Source organism: Mustela erminea, chromosome 13 (genome assembly GCF_009829155.1).
Source record: "Mustela erminea isolate mMusErm1 chromosome 13, mMusErm1.Pri, whole genome shotgun sequence".
Taxonomy (NCBI): domain Eukaryota; kingdom Metazoa; phylum Chordata; class Mammalia; order Carnivora; family Mustelidae; genus Mustela; species Mustela erminea.
Genome location: NC_045626.1, coordinates 27,471,212 through 27,488,395, shown reverse-complemented (window position 1 = coordinate 27,488,395; position 17,184 = coordinate 27,471,212). Strand labels below are relative to the sequence as shown.

The window sequence follows — 17,184 nt, the reverse complement described above, 5'->3', positions numbered from 1 at the left end:
TCCCACCACGCTTTGGCCCATTCGAGACTTGTCTTACAAATGTTCATGAAAACTAACAGTAAGAAAGAGCTCAGGATCCGAGGTCCTCCCCTGGAAGCTCAGCCCAGCTCAGCCCTCTGAGGGGTTGGGGGCCCCGCACCCCCAACTCTGGCATGGAGCCTTCCAGCAGCTTCGGGTTCCTCCTCCTCCTCAGGTCACAACCACATCACAGACTCTCAAGGCTCTCCTGAATCCTCAGGGATCACCAGGGGGCCTCCTGTCTATGCCAGTCCTTAAACCCCCAACATCAGATTCTCTTTGAAACTAGAGGCCGTGTGTGCGTTGTGGCAACTTGTCACAATAGATCACTCTACCCATTACCAGCTTTCTAAGTTACGTTTTTCTTAGTGTGATTTCTGGATGAAAAGACCTGCCAACCAACTTGCAGAAAAACAAGACATGTCCACCACATGTAAATTAAATTTGAATCTGGTTTATTTGCAGAATTTTACTTAAACCAATTCTCATTTCTCCCTGTTTCTCATCATTATATAAAAACTCGTCCTTTGTACAAGCATGGAAAATGTTGAACAATGAGTAAGAAGTGAATATTGCACATTTAATGACCAAATAAGTCGTGGTTTTTAAAGGCCACACTAGACATGTGGGAAGGAAAGGGTAAATACAATTAGGAAGTACTTGTTGCCCCATAAGTGGTTTTAGGCCATTGAAAGAAAAATAAATGGTAACCTTCAGTGCTCAGACACATTGCACCTGTACATTAAAAAATAGAAGTTACAATAAACAACATTCATTCCTTAAGCGATCTCATTACCCCCAAACAGGGTCAGTAGTTTAACTTTATTTTTCAAGTTATTCTCATCAGAAATCAGGAACCTGTCCGGCCTGGAGGAAGCATCGACTATAGCTTCTACAGGACAATTGGTGGCTCTGTAAGGATCACAACGGACCAGAACAAGGTCAATTATGAGCACCTGGCTGTAAGCCAAGAACTTTATCCAGCTCAACCCAGATTCAAACGTAAGATCAGTCTGTTTCTTGTTTAAAAAAACAAGAAAAAAAGCAACATGTTTGTTTCCACATCATACTCTGCATTTTGTTTAATAAGACAAAGATAACTGGGCAGAAAAAAATTCAGCTACTACCTCAAAATGAGCCATAAACTTGGTCCAAAATGAAGAGCAGTTTTGAAGGATGGGTGCAAAGCCTTGGTAGGAGCCGATCATGCAGAGAGGTGAGACCAGTCTTTGGAAGGAAATGATGTTAAACTGCAGCTGGCGTGTGAATTCGCCATGAACTGAATGTACCAGCCATGGGGCTGTTGAGAAGCGATGCCGTCCACGACCCCTGGGTCCTCGCTGCTGACTGACCCCCAGGGCAGGGGCCGGGCGGAGGGCACAGAACGGAAGCGTACTCCCCAGACCCTGCAGGTGCACGCCACCTCTGGTTTGTACCCTTGGAGTCTCATGTGTCTTGAGTCCTGGCCCTGCTACTCACAGACACGGCCCTTCTGGAGTACCACGGGCTAACTTGGGCACTTTTCCCAAAGAGCAGCCCTGTTAGATGTTGGGGGTTAGAGGGCCAACAGAAGGCACTGAGCATTTAGCCTGAAGACCAAGAGGTGGACGGGTGGGGTCAGAGGTGTGATGAGGTCTGGAAATGTTGGAAGATTTGTCTGAAGAATAGGCAAGCAGCCCCGGCCTGGCTTGCTTCAGCCCAACCGTTACCAGTGTTATCAGGCCAGTTTTGGCACAACATCAAGCAGAACTAGAGATAGCTGGCCATTGGCCACGTGGGCTTGCCCATGAGGGGCGGGACTACTGGGCGGGGTGCGGGGGGGGGCAAGAGAGGGGGGTCAGGCGGGGAGGCTGGAGAAGCGCTGCGGATCCCTGCTGAATAAGAAGTGGGACCAGGTGAGCTTTAATGTTCCTTTGCCCTAATGTGACTTTAAAAGTCACGATTCTATAGCATTTGCTTCCTGCTCCCAGAGAAGTCATTAACCTTAGTATGAGAATCCCAGTACAAAACTGTGTATCACCTTCACTCAAAAGGAAGAAAGGGCATGAACACACTGCTTCGGACAGCGTGGACACGCTGACTTCAGGAACCGACAGGGAAGAATGGGGTTGGCACCTGGTTCAGGTGAGATTAGGCCACTCCGGGGGTTTGCCTCAGAGCTAAGCGACTCCGGCAACCCCAGGAAGCAGATGTGACTGAGCCCCAAATAGATGATGAGGTTCTCTGCGTGCCCAGGAGCTTGGGGAACATGCTGGGCAGATCCCGGCTGAGCAGACACAGCAGCACAACCTCCCGTCCTTAGCGTCTGGACATCCCAGCTTCCCGCCGAACTCACTCGTCACAGCTAGGCGCGGGAGCCAGGAGTGGGGAGACGGAGGGTGCCTCTCTGACCATCCTGTGTGTGCTGCAGAGCGTGGGGGATAGGGGGCAGCAGCAGGGCAGGTGCCTGTCATCAGCCAGGAAGCTGCCAGGTGTCCCTATCTGAAGCAGGTGGCGCCGGGGCAGGTGGGGGCAGCCTGGGTCTGGCAGGATCTCGACAGCCGTGCATAGCATGGGAACCATCTCCGAAACTGGCCCTGCGCACTCGGGAGGCCTACTACTTTGGGCAGCAAAGGCGCGTCAGCCCTGAAAGCCAAGCAGGAGGCTGGTCTATTCTGCGCCAGGAGGCCACAGCAGCATTGCCACCTTCTGACCTATCTGTCTTCAAAGCACTTTCTCAGCCCAGAGCCGCTCCGAGGAAGCTCCTCCGCAATACGAGCTTCCACTGTTGCTAAGCCTGCAAGAGTCAGGGAGGAGGCACTTTCAGGGACCATCTCTGATATCAAGTTCCAGTGTCAGATAAAACAGGACATCGGGCATAAAAGTGCATCAACTGTAACTGAAATACTTGACAAGACAGTGTGAGGTCCCTAAAATTCATATTCTTGCCAGCTACAACCAGAGATTGATTTTATTTTTTGTAATTTTTACAGACCAACCACATTATAAATATTACAAACCTTCAAAAATTAATAGGTTAATCATAATTTTCTTTAAAATGTACATACTGTCACTCAAAATTTTCACATTCTAGGGTATCAATAATTACAGCTTCCTCAGAGAAAAGAGCACAAAAAGCCCCTCCTATCATAAAATCTGTTTTGCCAAATCGACGTGGAACTATTCTCAGCCTCTAACCCTTTCTGACACAGCACGGGGAAGCTGCCTGAAGTTGAAAATGGAGACACGCAAAAGCCAGGCTAGCTCTGTAACGTGCCCCTCTGAGACAGCCAGGCTGTGACCTACACACGGGGACTGTCTCTATCTGTGGGGCAGAAGTGCTCTGTTGGACTGGAGAAGTCTGAAATGAGGAACAGCTCCTGCACACTTCCACATGTTGGGAGAAGCAGGCTAAGGACATCTGAAAAGAGATTATCACTCCGTTAACCTAGATCCCTACCCCCTGCTAAGAGCTCTCAGTTCAGGTATTTTTAGGTAAATAACCTTGGGTTATAAGTAACCCATGAACAGAAGACCTATTATGCAAGCTGAACAAACAAAATCGATTCTGAGCCAAGAGAATTAGGAAGACAAAAGTCAAACTGTTCATTCCAGGGGGGGGATGACGGGCGCAAGAAGCTGGCGACAGAACAAGGCCACGCTACAGACAGGCGTTGGTAATGAGTGAACTGTTACCAACAACAGAAGGCACAGGCTACGGGGAAAAGCAAGTTTCCACGACAAGTGCTTCAGCAGATGTGCGAACTTCATCTGAGTTTAAATGTGGATGAAGAAACACACAGGGACCAGAGTTTTAAGTTCTGACTCCGTCCCTCTCTCTAGAGAGCAAGGCCTTCCGATTTCAAGCCCGGTGTCTAACAAGAGTTGTGAAGTCTGATGTCTACAGGGACAGAGGAAGTGACGTGAAAGAGGGAATGCGCTGGGGTCGGCTCCACAGGGATCACGTCTACAGTGAGCACACTCTCTCTCCCATGAGAGTCACACAAAACACGCAGCCACTGTGACACCTCAGTTGCTGGGGTCATCTCCTTCCCCACGAGGACCATGGCTAGATGGAAACGAACTTGTCACCATCTCTACTGTCCACTACAGTTGGGATCAAGTGGCCTCATTTCAGATAATGACTCACTTTAATTCGGCGTTCTCTCCATTCTGAGGAAGTCCTACTTGTAAGCTGGTGTATATCTCCCCATGGGAAAAATGCAGAAATTTTCAAAGCTTCTTTTACCCCGAAGGAACAAAAATGGGATTCAAAAGTGAGGGTTCTACATGATTCCCAAAGCAGTGAGATCTGGCACAGCAGTCTTGAGATTTAAATAAAACAAGGAAGACAGACATGGAGACACAAGAGCCCTGTGCGGGCTCCTGGGAGGTGACTGGGGATCCAGCCACCGAGAGTGGTTCTGTGCCCAAGTGGGTCTCGGGAAGTTTCTCCTGTCGGGTGAACATCAACACTAAAAGTGCCCCAGGAGGTTTCAAGAATGAAGAACACACACACACACACACACACACACACACACACACGTGTGCATGCACAACAGAAGTATCTAGTGCCTCCCAACTTGCATCTCAGTCAACTAACTCATTGGCCAAACAGAGCTCTGCAGTGAGACTGAGCGAAGTTACTTGTGCAACAGCAAAGTTAAATGTAAACATAAACAGCAATAGGGTTTCTTGAGATACTCGATCTTACTATCGTATGTTGTCCAAGTAATGCACTTCCGGATAGAGACTGTTAACGAGGAGAGCCAGGAAGCTTTTCCCATCTTGGAGGCAATGGCCAGGATGTTTTATAAATTGCGCAGCCTGTGAGATCTGATCTTGGTAGTCAACATACTGCTTGCTTGATGGCAAGGATTCAAGTGCAGTCAGAGCCTAAAAGACACAAGAGGGTTAACCGCATAGACGCATGTTAACGTGACTCCCACAGGGGCAGCACACGTGCCATTACCTGGTACAACTGTGAGCCCCCAGAAGGCCTACAGAACTAGAGTAGAATCCCAGAGGCAGGCACCGACTAACCACCGGGGAAGGAAGCCAGCAATTCAAGCATGTCTGGCTTCAGCCACCTTCCACCACATCCAGCCCTCCTTCCTCCTGGCCTGTGCTGTTTCCCAACCGTTCGCACACAGAGCCCTTGCAGCAGGCGGGCTGGCTGGCTCCTGCCTCAGCCTCCTTCACTGGGGTGCAAGCAGAGACCTCCCCACCAGACCACCTGCTGCCTCTCCTCCCAGAGTCTGAACCAGAAATCCCAGGGGCCAATGGCCTGTGCAATGTTTGATTTGCCGTTGGGTTTGTTCTTAGGTTGTAAAATCATGTCATATTAAACGAGCTGTATGAAATTAAAAAGAAACGAGCGTCTAAGTGCTGTAGAGGATAAACAATAAGGTAGTTCTATCGGTCAACAGAGCACAGATCAAGTTCCTCTGGCTCCACCTGCCAGAAACCGTGCAGGTGCTCCCATGCCCCTCTTTACATTTCTTAATCCTATAATTTTAACATTTCTTTCCTTCATAGTGGGAGAAGAGAAAAAGACTGTATTTGGAGAAAACAAAATCGGAACAATATACAAGTTCCCCCACCCCCAGAATGCTGACTGTGGCCATAAAGATCCCCTGTGCCCCCCGCCTCAGCTATGCGGACCGCTGCGCCAGAAAACAGAGATTCAACGGTGGAATTTGCTTGGCTCAGTAAACAAGGAGGGAGAAGATTTCGAGGATGGTAAATGAACGGGCAGCTTAGAAATAAATGGCCAGGGGGTCGAACACGGAAGTCCTAGAGTAGAAAATAAACTGGAGAGATTTAGGTACCAACCGAACTGCTGTGTGAAGAGTTCAACCTAAGAACAGGGATCAACGGGGACAGGCGGCAGTCGTCGCTCTAACGGCAAGCCCGCAGACAGGCAAGGCCCTCGGGAGATCACCCGCCCACCTGTGGCGGTTCAGCCTGGCTCACAGACCGGCTTTAGGAACTCAGATAGCAGTTGGGTCAGTCCAGGTAGCGCATAGACCTGTTATTATAGACCGAGAAGCCTGTGAAGCCCCAGCTGACTGGATGGCTGGATGGCTGGACGCCTGCTCTCAGGAGTTAAGGCATCACCCAGCACCTGGCTAGCTCGGACACTGCAAGGCCGCAGACGAGGAGCTGGGGGTCCAGGTGCTTATTGTTCCCCCAGAGGCCTGCAGAGCGCAAAGGGGGTGAGACGGAGCCACCGAGTGAGCCCCAGCCCAGCACTCACAAGTTAGTGCGCCCGCCCCCCTCCGCTCCCCTTCCCTATCACACAACCAGGAAATTGTCCCTATTGCCCAGCTGGTTACAAGGTTCTAGCAAGTGAGCAAACACTTACACCAGGGCCTGCCACGCATTGAAGACTCACGAATGCAAGCCATTGTTTTATCTGAGACACCTCTGTATGCACCCCGCCAGCCTGTTTCCAGGTCAAAACAGTTACGGGAATGGGACCACTGGCTTGGGGCCTTCGGTGGTTTTAGAATAAACTATCATCATAGCTGCCATTCTGTCCCTGTTTGGTCCTTCCAACAGTAGCTAGCCGTGGTCAGCCTCCAGACTCACAAAACAGGACCTGCTTCCTTGGTTCTCAGTGAAAGCTCAGCTAACCTCAGTCTCCGCTGTGGCCCCAGCTTCTGTGCCAGTGCCCAGCCCCCACCAAGTGGCCGGTGAGCACAGCCATATTCATCAGAACCCAATCGGATCCCGGACCAGCTTGTCTGCCCACGACCTTGCTTCTGCTAGGGCGACAGAGACGGTGCTCACGGCAAGCGCCTACAAAGGTGGTTTAAAACCTGAGGCAGACACATGCAGTAACCATTTCCCAGCACGCAAAGCACACCAAAGAGCTACTCGGGGACAATCACATCCTCGTGCTGTTGTCATGTGTAAAGACCAGCACTGCCACCTCCCCGCCTCCTGGGCAGGCCGGCTGAAGGACTCCTACCCCGGAGCTGAAAGCTGTTTTTACTGACCTGCTGAGCTTTTGGGGTCAGATGTAATTCTGTGCCAGGCTTCAAACGGATCTGATCCTCCGAAGGAACCTGAACCGAAAGGAAGGCGGCCATGCCTCGAGCAACCACTCGGAACCTTAGGTGTCAGGGAGAAGTCAGAAGTAAATGACTATTAAAGGAAATATTTTACAAATAAATACATTTTCTCTTTAAAAACAAGATAAAGACATTTCAGACCTAATGTTGTTATTAGCCTTTGCAGGCAAATCTTAAAAAAGATCAAGAAGGAACATTAATTTTCCTTCCATTATCACTACCCAACAAGGTAAGCAACACTCAGACTCAAGAAGAAAAGTCCTGCAAGCATGTAGAAATAACTGGAACTCTCAGATGTTGCTGGTGTGAATATGAGAGATGGGGTAGGAAAATAGGTTTAGGCAGTTGCTCAGTAACAGAGTGACCATATGACCCAGCAATTCCACCCCTGGGCATATGCCCAAAAAACAGAAAACAGGTGTTCTAACAAACATCTGTAAACAATTTCACAATGACACTATTTACAACAGCCAAAAAGTGCAAACAACCCAAATGCCTATCAACTGATGAATGGATAAACAAAATGTGGGACATCACACAGCGGAATATTACTCAGCCGTTAAAAGGAGTGGGGTACAGTTACATGATAAAACACAGGTGAGTCTTGAAACTTCATGCTAAGTCACAGAAGCCAGACACGAGGTCACATACTATGTGATTCCATTTATATGAAATGTCCAGAGTAGATTCAATAAAGTTGGCAAGTCAACTAGTGGCTGTCAGAGATGCAGGGGACAGGGGTCTAGAGAGTAACTATTTCAAGGGTGTAAGATTTCCTGTTGGAGTGACAGAAACATTCTGGAAAGAGACAGTGGTTGACGGCTGCAACACCATGTATGTACTAAATGCTACTGAATTGCACATTTTAAAAGAGTTGCCATCATAAATTTTATGTTACCTATAGTCTACCACAATTTTTTTTTTAAGATTTTATTATTTATTTGACAGAGATCACAAGTAGGCAGAGAGAGAGGAGGAAGCAGGCTCCCTGCCAAGCAGAGAGCCCGATGTGGGGCTCGATCCCAGGACTCTGGGATCATGACCTGAGCCGAAGGCAGAAGCTTTAACCCACTGAGCCACCCAGGCGCCCCAGAAATCACAAAGTCCCGCTAAATTCTATCACAAACAAAGAGACATGTCGTCAACCGGTTTGGACTGAGTGATTCCCAAAGTTGCAACAAGAGGATGGGCTATTTCGTAAGAATGCTGACATGAGAATCCTAAGAGAATTCTTTTCAACACTGATAAGGGCTTGGAAAGAAAACCATTATGCAAATAAGTGAGATAAAAGGGAGGCGAGTGGCAAATTCTTTCATGCTCCGGAATTTCTTAGCAACAAAAACTTAAGACTTGTTTCTCATTATTTACCCTTCTTATCAGTTAACTTCAACTCATCCTGACTTCCAGTTCTAGAAGACTGAGTGCCTCGTGGGACCTGGGGGACCTGACAAAGTACGCAGTGAGGAAGCTAACTGGGGTATTTTACCTAACCTTGCACACCCTCACTGGCTCAAAATCAGGCCGAAATCACAGTGTGGTCAGGTTACAAAGTCAAAACACGACAAGAGATACGACTAAGAAAACATTTTTTAGATGTGAAAACAAAGTTGTTCTAAAATGAGAAAAAAATAAAAATGTTTTAAAAAAGTATAAAAATGTAATCAGGTGCTGATTTTCCCCTCTTAATCTATGGGGAACCCTAGCCCTTAAAAGTCAAAAAACCTACTGAATCATCACAATCCCTGAGCAGGACCAGATGCCGAGGCCCATTTCGAAGAGCGGTGGCTCTTACCTGTTAGACAGGGGCGACTTCCGGCCCAACCCGATTGCCCCCAGAATCCCAGAGCCGAGCCTCTCCTCCGCCAGCAGGCTCAGCCTGCTCTGAAGCATGAGCAGAACTCGAACAACCGATTCTGTCAAGACCGAATCACACTGCTCCGTCTGCATCAGCGAGAGCTGCAGGACTTGGTGCCACCACAGAAATAGCTTGGCCTCTTCCTGCGCGGAGCTGCGGGGCAGGAGGAGGGCCCGGAGGAAAACAAAATTAGAAGTGCAGTCTTTCTATTTAAGTCCACATTTGAATTTTAAGTATAGGGCACACTCAGTACTTTAAAAGGCTGCGCTAAAAGGTAATAATACAGTGAGTGTGATACACAGCTACAGGCCTACGAACCTCGGATACACCTGTTCCAACCACTTGCTTAAGATGAGCAGCACTTTCATTTCGTTCCTTAGCGTCTGCTCGCTGTTTAAACACTGAAGCAAGTAGACATACAGAGTCAGGTAACTGCCGAGGGACAGGCACTCCTGCAGAAATTCTTCTATGGTGAGCTCAGGAACTTGAAGGGACACTAGAATGGGGCCCCATCCTAAATTCTGATTGAGGGAACCTAAGAAAAGAACACCAAGAAAAGACAGCCAGATTAAAACAGGAATCAAATTATTTAACTGCTGTCATGAGTCTTTTCACTTTAGGCTTCATGTCAAGCCCACGGAGGTCCCCGGAGGCCACCCAAGGGAAGCGTGGCAGCCGCTTACACTGGAAAGTCCCCGTGCTGAGGGCCAGTGCCCCCACTAGCCACTGCAGAGGGCCAAAATCAGAACTCCGTGTTCTCAGAGTCACCCTTCTTGTCTTTGTATGGTCATTAAAATTGCAGGTAGACACTGCCTGTCCAGTCATCTAAGATTCTTCATCTAATACCTTTTAAGTATGTTATGAAAATTTATGCTTTTCCAAGGAAAATTATTATTCTATCCTACTTAAGTATTTCCGCTTTTCCAAAGCTTTGTTGGACTCATCCCTCAGTGGAAATAAATTGAAAAAAAATTTTTTTATTTTAGTAGCATGAATGAATTTGAAGCAAGAGTGTTATCCTAATGGTTCTCAAGTCTTTGAGGGGAATGACAGTGGGGAGATGGTGACATGCACAACACCTTCCATGGGGGGACATGGGGATAGGTCATGGGTTTGCCAAGAAAGGACAGGGGTAGGTTATGGGCACCTCAGCCTCCTTGCTCTAACACCGTTCTTTCTCTCCCACTGTGTGCACAATCATGTGTCAGGGTATGAGTTGAGCTGTGCTAATCCGAGCCATTCTTCTTAACCAGACCACACTGTTTCCAGAATCAGAGTTTAGGGGGAGGTTAGGGAATAAGAAAGATTTTTTAAAGGCAGGGGTGGGGTGGGGATTGAGCTCTTTGTAATAGTTTAAAAGATGTGACAAAAAGCAATAAAAGACTTACATGAAAACTCATTTTAACAAATGACAAAAATAGAGAAAAAGAACACAGCGGGTCTTAATATAAAGATTCTAGTTTATAGCATTTGAAAAGCGTGGCCAGGCCTATGGCTTACACAATGTGCCCACCATAAATGGGCTGGTCTGACGTCCCAAACCACCGTAAAGTGAACTAGGGGTTCCCTAAACAGAACCATGGTTGTACCGACAGACAGGGGCCACAGGTTCTCACGCTCACTGCAGATCTTTGCAAACAAAACAAAATACAGTATACGCAAATATTAGCTACTTTAACAGGGAAATCTGTGTGCCGCTATCACCCACTGGGGGGAGTGTTCAGGAAAGGTACCTCCTTCTGACAAAGCTTTGCTCTCCCCTGGAAAGGACCCACCGAAAGAGAGCTTCGTACCTTCTTTGAAGTAGGCAGTGATGCAGGCTTCCGTGGTCTCCGCCATGTGGCGGACGGAAGCCAGGCTCTGACAGGCTGCTGTCAGGAGGGGCAGGACCACCAGCCCGTGCACTTTCTGCCCAATCCAGGTCCGGACACTGCCCCGGAGGAACTCTGCCGTTGGAATAGTCGCATTGTTCATCATCATTAGGACTTCCATGAAGAGGCTGCTGAGGGCCATGTGTCGGGTCTGGCTGTCCATGTCTGCAGGGGAACACAGACACACCGTGAGAGGCCGCCGGAACGCCAGCATGACTGTGAGCAGCCTCGGCTACACGCCAGGCACCTTTTACAATTCCACTAGCTGAACCCGAGAACCAAAGCAGATACTCTGCAAGGTGCTTCGCTGTTACGGTTGGGATGCAGCACATGAGTACTTCGCACAGGCACAGCAGGAACCACCGAGAGACCCTTGGGTATAGCAAGTGGCCGAGCAAGACTTTAATAAAGAGATGTTATCCAGCCGGCATGGAAGACCAAATTATTTATCAGAACATGCTTACTCAGACATTAGCTTCCAAACTTTGCTCATCTGGAAAACCAAGCACACAGATCCCAGAAGTCACGTGATAAACCTACTAAAAAAAATACCTCCACACTCACCACTACCAAAGCTGTCGATACTCTCATGTGATTTACAAGGAAGAGAGGTTATTACTAAAAACAAAATATTAAAGTAAAGAAACACCTTTAAACCTTCTTAAAAGAGCTAACTTAATCAGCTCTCATTTCTTTGTTTTAAATGAGTCTTTCAAAAAAAAAAAAACAAAAAACAAAAACAAAAAAACAAACCAGAGATGAAAAGAACACAGCATGTAAGAAAAAGCAAGTTCACTGTACAAGACACCGTAAATGAGCGGTTAAGGAGGTGGATTCCTTCCTCACAACCCAAAACAAAAACCTTGCTCACCAGGTGTTTGTGGAGAAAACTATTCAAAGGGCTATAGTTTTTGCCCAACTATTTCTAATTCTTCTTGAGCTAGGTAAAATTTTTTAATGGAAAGAAGGAGGCCTTTGTCACCACAAGGCTTCCATATTCATGTCAGTGAGCGCAGGGGGAGTCTGGGCCTTACCACAGCTATCAAATCAAACTCACCCACATGCAAGTGTTAAATAAACCCTAAGGTAATGTTATTATAAGACCTAATAATGATCAAGCAAGGACTTCAGAAACCAAAGTTCTAGATGAAAGTTCAATAACGTTATGTGTTTAAGTGTGTATTTCGTCATGTATTGCCATGGGAACTGGCATTCTTCTCTAAGACCTTATCTCCTTATCTCTGAATTTCAGCTCTAAAGCAATTGTAATTTTAATGTGCCTTTTAAGATGACTCATAGGAACAAAAAACTTACACTGTGAGCCTCCCAATAGATTCTACCCTCTCCTCTCCCTATGCATCAACAACACAGCCAACAAACATTCTCTTAAAAACCAGATCTGCTCCCGTAACTCTTCTGAGAAAGATCTTCTAGAACGACCTCCTCTCCTGTACTTGGCCAGCCATTATCTGACCTTCACAGCCTAAACACATTTAATCAATTCTAAAACCGTTTCTCTGGTATCACCTGCTAATCTTTTTTTTTTTTTTTTTTTAACATTGACTGGGTGTTATTAGCTAGAGGGGCTGATGCTAAAAGGTCGAGTGCACTGTCTCATCCCAGGCTTACAATACCCATATGAAACAGGTAGTACGACTATTATCCCCATTTTGCAGATGAAGTTATACAACTTGTACAATCATACAGTCAGCAGGTGGAAAACCCAGGCAGTCGGGTTCCAGACTCTGCTTTTAATACCATATTTTATATACCATTCTATACTGCAGGTATGTTTAAGACATTTCAACCAATTATTTACCAGTTCCAACCAACTCAGACAATGACTCCAGCTTTCAATTGCTATGCTTCCCTCAATACTGCAGTTGCCTATTTTCAAACGGTATTTAAGTAAACACTAGAATGTTTGTGAGATCCAAACACGTGGTGGCAGATTTTCACTGCTGTATTCTATTATATAAATATACTACAACAATTCATCTACTGAACACATGGGTTGTTTCTGGTTTTCCCACTCAGATGCAAAGCTACAGAAACTGTTCACATCTCCCAGGGTACAGGTGCATTTCTTTTGGAATATTCCAAGGGGCAGAATTCTGAGTCACAGGATGCACAAACTATTAGATGATGGATGCCAAGTTTTAAAAATGGTTGTACCAGGGTGCCTGGGTGGCTCAGTGGGTTGCAGCCTCTGCCTTCGGCTCGGGTCATGATCCCAGCGTCCTGGGATCGAGCCCCGCATCGGGCTCTCTGTTCAGCAGGGAGCCTGCTTCCCTTCCTCTCTCTGCCTATCTCTCTGCCTACTTGTGATCTGTCAAATAAATAAATTTTTTTTAAAAAATCATAAATAAATAAATAAATAAATAAAAATGGTTGTACCAGGTCCTCTGTGGCCAGCAGTACATGAGTTTCACTGACCATGTACTCACCAACCTGGTATCAAAACCTTAACTGTACTCATTCGGGTGGCTGTGTCGTCACCTGTCACTAAGGGTTGAATCTGCATTTCCCTGGTGATGAACATGGTTAGCACCTTTCCGTAAATATACCGGTCATTTGGATAATCTCTTTCGTAAAATGTCAATTCAAGGGACTTGTTCATTTGTTCTACTGGGTTGTCTTCTTCTTCCTTCTTTCATCCAGTGTGATCATTTTAGTCACTCATATTTAATGTAATTCCTGATGTAACTGGGTCTAAATCTACAACCTTACAATATACTTTCCATTTATTACTCCAATTCTACATCCCTTTTTTGATCTTTAGTTATTTCTTATTCCTTTTTTCCTCCTCTGGTCTGGAAGCTGAACACATTCCAACATTCTTAGAGTGGTTGCCTGACCAACTGCACGTGCACTCTTGACTTTCCAAAGTCTGAATGTTAACCAGCTCCAAGACGGTGCCAGGGCTCTGTAACACTCTGACTCCCACCAGCTCTCTCCCTGCTGGTGTCTTAACCCTGGCAGGCATTACTGTTACTACTGCTTTAGACAGTCACGTTTCCTGTACATTCGCCTACGCGCTTATTTGCCATTTTCACTGATCTTCACACTCACTCCCTTCCTATGTATATTCTCTGGATTATTCTCTCTCTCCTTCCACAGTCTTTGGTTGTATTTTGCTGTTCTTTTTATAACTTCTTAAGCTGGATTCTTATCTTAGTAACCTTCATCTTTTCACAATTTTAATATACGCATCGAAGGCCAAGAAACTAAGTCCCACTTTAGCCACACCCCACGGTTTGGATGCATTCTGGTTTTTTATCCAGTTCTAAATCTTCTAAATTTCTATTATGATTGTTTCTTTGCTCATCAGTCTGCTTCTTAATTTCCAGGGTAGAGTTATAGTTTGTTATTGATTCCTAAATTCACTGCACTGTGGTTAGAAAGTGTGAGGTCTGTCGCTCACTGGTCCTTTGGGATTGGTGGAGACTACTTCCAAGCTGATCGAGGGTGAGGCTTCTTAGCCATTCTGAGGGGGACTCACACCGTGTGAACTCTCACCGCGTGAATTCTGCACGTATGGGGCACACAAATCCTTGTCCATGTGCACACAAGACCCAGCAAGGCCCTTCAGACTTCCTACAGCCTGATTCTCCTTCAACTTCTTTAACTACTGTGAGATGTAAGGCAAAATCTCTTACCGTTGAGTGGATGTGACTTTTCTCCTCCTAACTGTGTCAGTTTTCACTTCAGGTATTTGCAGCTGCTACCGTGTAAGTAGGTACAAATACACTTATCATTATTATATCCTCCTGGTGAATTAAACCTTTTATCAATTTTCAAAGACTCTCTTTAGCTCTTATTTATTTATTTTATCATGCAACTTCAAAGCAGGAAAACACCCTAGAGATCATCTGGCTCTGTAACGCTTTCTGCCTCACAGTCCTATCGGTCCAAAATTAATCTACTACACCAGCTTTCTGTTTTAGTAATCGCCTGATATGACTGCCTTATCTAGAGCCTACACTCTGTATGTACTTTTTAGAAACAGCTTAAAGCTAGATACTGTTCATTATTAGTCCAGGCTGACAAACTTTGTCTTTTAAGCTGAGCGTCAGTCCACTTACATTTACTGATGTATTTAAACTTTTCTATCTTATTTTGGGTATTTTTCTCACCTTCTCCAAGCTTCTTTTCTTGTCTTCTTTGGACCAAATGCATTTTGGCCATTCCTTTTTATCTCTCTCCACTAACTTGGAAATTATACATTTTATTTCTATACTTCTAGTGAATTTCTTAGCAATTTCAACATTCACATTTTATCAAGATGTAAATTTAATCAGTTTATTGACCTCTCGAACAATACTAAAACTTTAGAATGCTTTTAACTCAACCTCCTTCCTGACTTACGTATACTTGTGGTCATACAGTTTGATTTTAGCTTTTGCTTTTTAAACCACTAAATGCATGATTACTGTAGTTTTCCGTATGTGCCTAACATTTTATCACTTTCTCTGCCTACTTTACCTGTTTATAATCCAAGTCTTTTTACTTGCGATCACTCTACTTCTACCTAAAAAACAGGCTTTGGGATTTCCTTCAGTGATGTCATGAGGACAAACACTCTTTTCAATGAAAGCATCTTCAGATCACTCTCACCCTTGACAGATGGTCTCTCTTAGCTTACAGCTCCCGGTTACAGGTCATCTCCTCACAGCACACTAAAGCTGTTCCACGGTCTCGGCTTCCTTTGTTGCTACTGAGAAGTCAGTGTTCAGCGTAAATGTTGTTCCTTTGTAGGTGTCCTTCTGTCTGCCCATTTGTCTGTCCTTCCTGGATGTGAAAATTGTTTCCTTTGTTCCTGGTGCTTGTGTAGCGTCACCACAGTGTGAAGTGTGTAGAGGTGTGAATTTCTCTGTCCTGCTTAGGATTTGCTGAACCCAAGGAGTGTTGTGCTCATCAGCCCTGGAAAATTCTCAGCCCTGCTGTCTCTCCGGCTATTACTGCCCCCACCCACCCCCTTTCTGTCTGTCCTCTCCGGGAATTCTGACTAGATGACTGCATGTACGTTCCATCCCGGCCTGTCCCCTAGGCCCTCTGGCCTCCCCTGCACGTTCTTCCTCCATCCGCTCGACATTCTGGACACCATCTTCATATTTATTCTCCGGGTTTTCTAATTTTCTCTTCAGAGGAGTTGAACCTGGTGTTAAACTAACCCATTAAGTTTTTATTATAAGTGTTGTATTTTACATTTCTAGAATATTGGATTCTCTCTCAAAGCTGTTTCTGTAATTTCTTGCTCTTTATGGACATTTTCAAATCTCTCTCATTTCAACAAATAGATAAAAGTACTTTGTTGTTTACTGTGCTAATTATTCCAATATCTTAAGTCATTCTCTACTGACTTGCTTGTGGTGCTTTGTTTCCGTGTGTGTGTGTGTATTTTCCTTGTGTATTTTATGACTTCTTTTTTTTAAACTCTGAGTTCATACTCCTTGGAACTCTGAGGCCAGAGCTGAAGATGGGTTTCTCCAACACAGCTCTGAGGGTGCTCTCCACCAGGCATCTAATGGCACTGCCAACCCAAAGCACTTAAACTTAGTTCCCAGGTTGAGGGATTTTTCTCTGGACAATCTAAGTAGTAGGAATTTGTGCCTCAGACCCATATGAGGGTCAACTTATGCCTACTATTTTTTCAAAAGAGGTAGCTCTTTCCCTACCACACAGACATCTGACCCAACACCCAGGTCAAACAGATCACTGTCTTTGCTCCCCTCTCCCAGGAGCAAGTTTATTTCCAGCTCATCCTTCCACTGAGGATGCCATTGTGTGGGCGATGCTCACGAGCTCCTTTCAGGCCCCCGTCTCCAGCAGGCCCTGGGCTTTAGTGCCCCCCCAACTCCACCCCACCCCAGTTTAAGACACTTCTGTGGAAGTCTTCGGGGGGAGCCAGCTTCAGCACTCCATCTCCCTTGACAGGTTCCTCCTCCCACTTAGCTTCTGACTTCTAAGATTTTCCACCACCTCATGACAAGTTTCATTGTTGGTTTCTTAAAAATACTTTGTCCAGCATTCTTAGTTCTTTTCAGCAGAAATCAGGACACCTTGTCCACCAACTGCCAGGAGCACGAGTTCTCCACACACAGTTTCTTTACACGTCTACAGGCGACTCTGAAGGGCTCTTTCAGTGAGGAGCGAAAGCATGTTGGAAGGCCGCAAAGAGGCCGTCTCTGGCTCCCTCCTACTTACTGACTCCAGCTGTCTAGCTAGGTCCTCAGTCCCGTTAGCCTCACCAGCATCTGACAGTGTCAACCCCTCCTCAAGTTCTTTTGTGCCTCCCCCGGTGCTGAGATGACAATGTCCCTGGGAGCCGGTCCTCTTTCCCAGCACCACTTCTGTGGGAACAAGATGGAAAGTGTCCTGC

The 17,184-nt window shown here is 46.1% G+C and overlaps 1 protein-coding gene across 2 annotated transcripts in view; it reads right to left on the bottom strand.

Moving 5' to 3' along the window:
• Positions 1-456: 456 nt before the first annotated feature.
• The window catches only part of EPG5 (ectopic P-granules autophagy protein 5 homolog), a 105,851-nt gene continuing 89,123 nt past the window's right edge, over positions 457-17,184 (bottom strand). The window contains exons 35-39 of one of the 2 annotated variants that reach the window (XM_032309071.1): positions 10,725-10,967; positions 9,250-9,466; positions 8,869-9,084; positions 7,002-7,116; positions 457-4,893 (exon numbers count right to left, since the gene is read on the bottom strand). In XM_032309071.1, coding sequence (XP_032164962.1) covers positions 4,711-4,893; positions 7,002-7,116; positions 8,869-9,084; positions 9,250-9,466; positions 10,725-10,967 — 974 coding nt within the window. In that variant the 3' untranslated portion in view covers positions 457-4,710. Of the gene's footprint in view, positions 4,894-7,001; positions 7,117-8,864; positions 9,085-9,249; positions 9,467-10,724; positions 10,968-17,184 lie in introns of those variants that run through there. The other variant, XM_032309070.1, reaches the window with a different exon arrangement.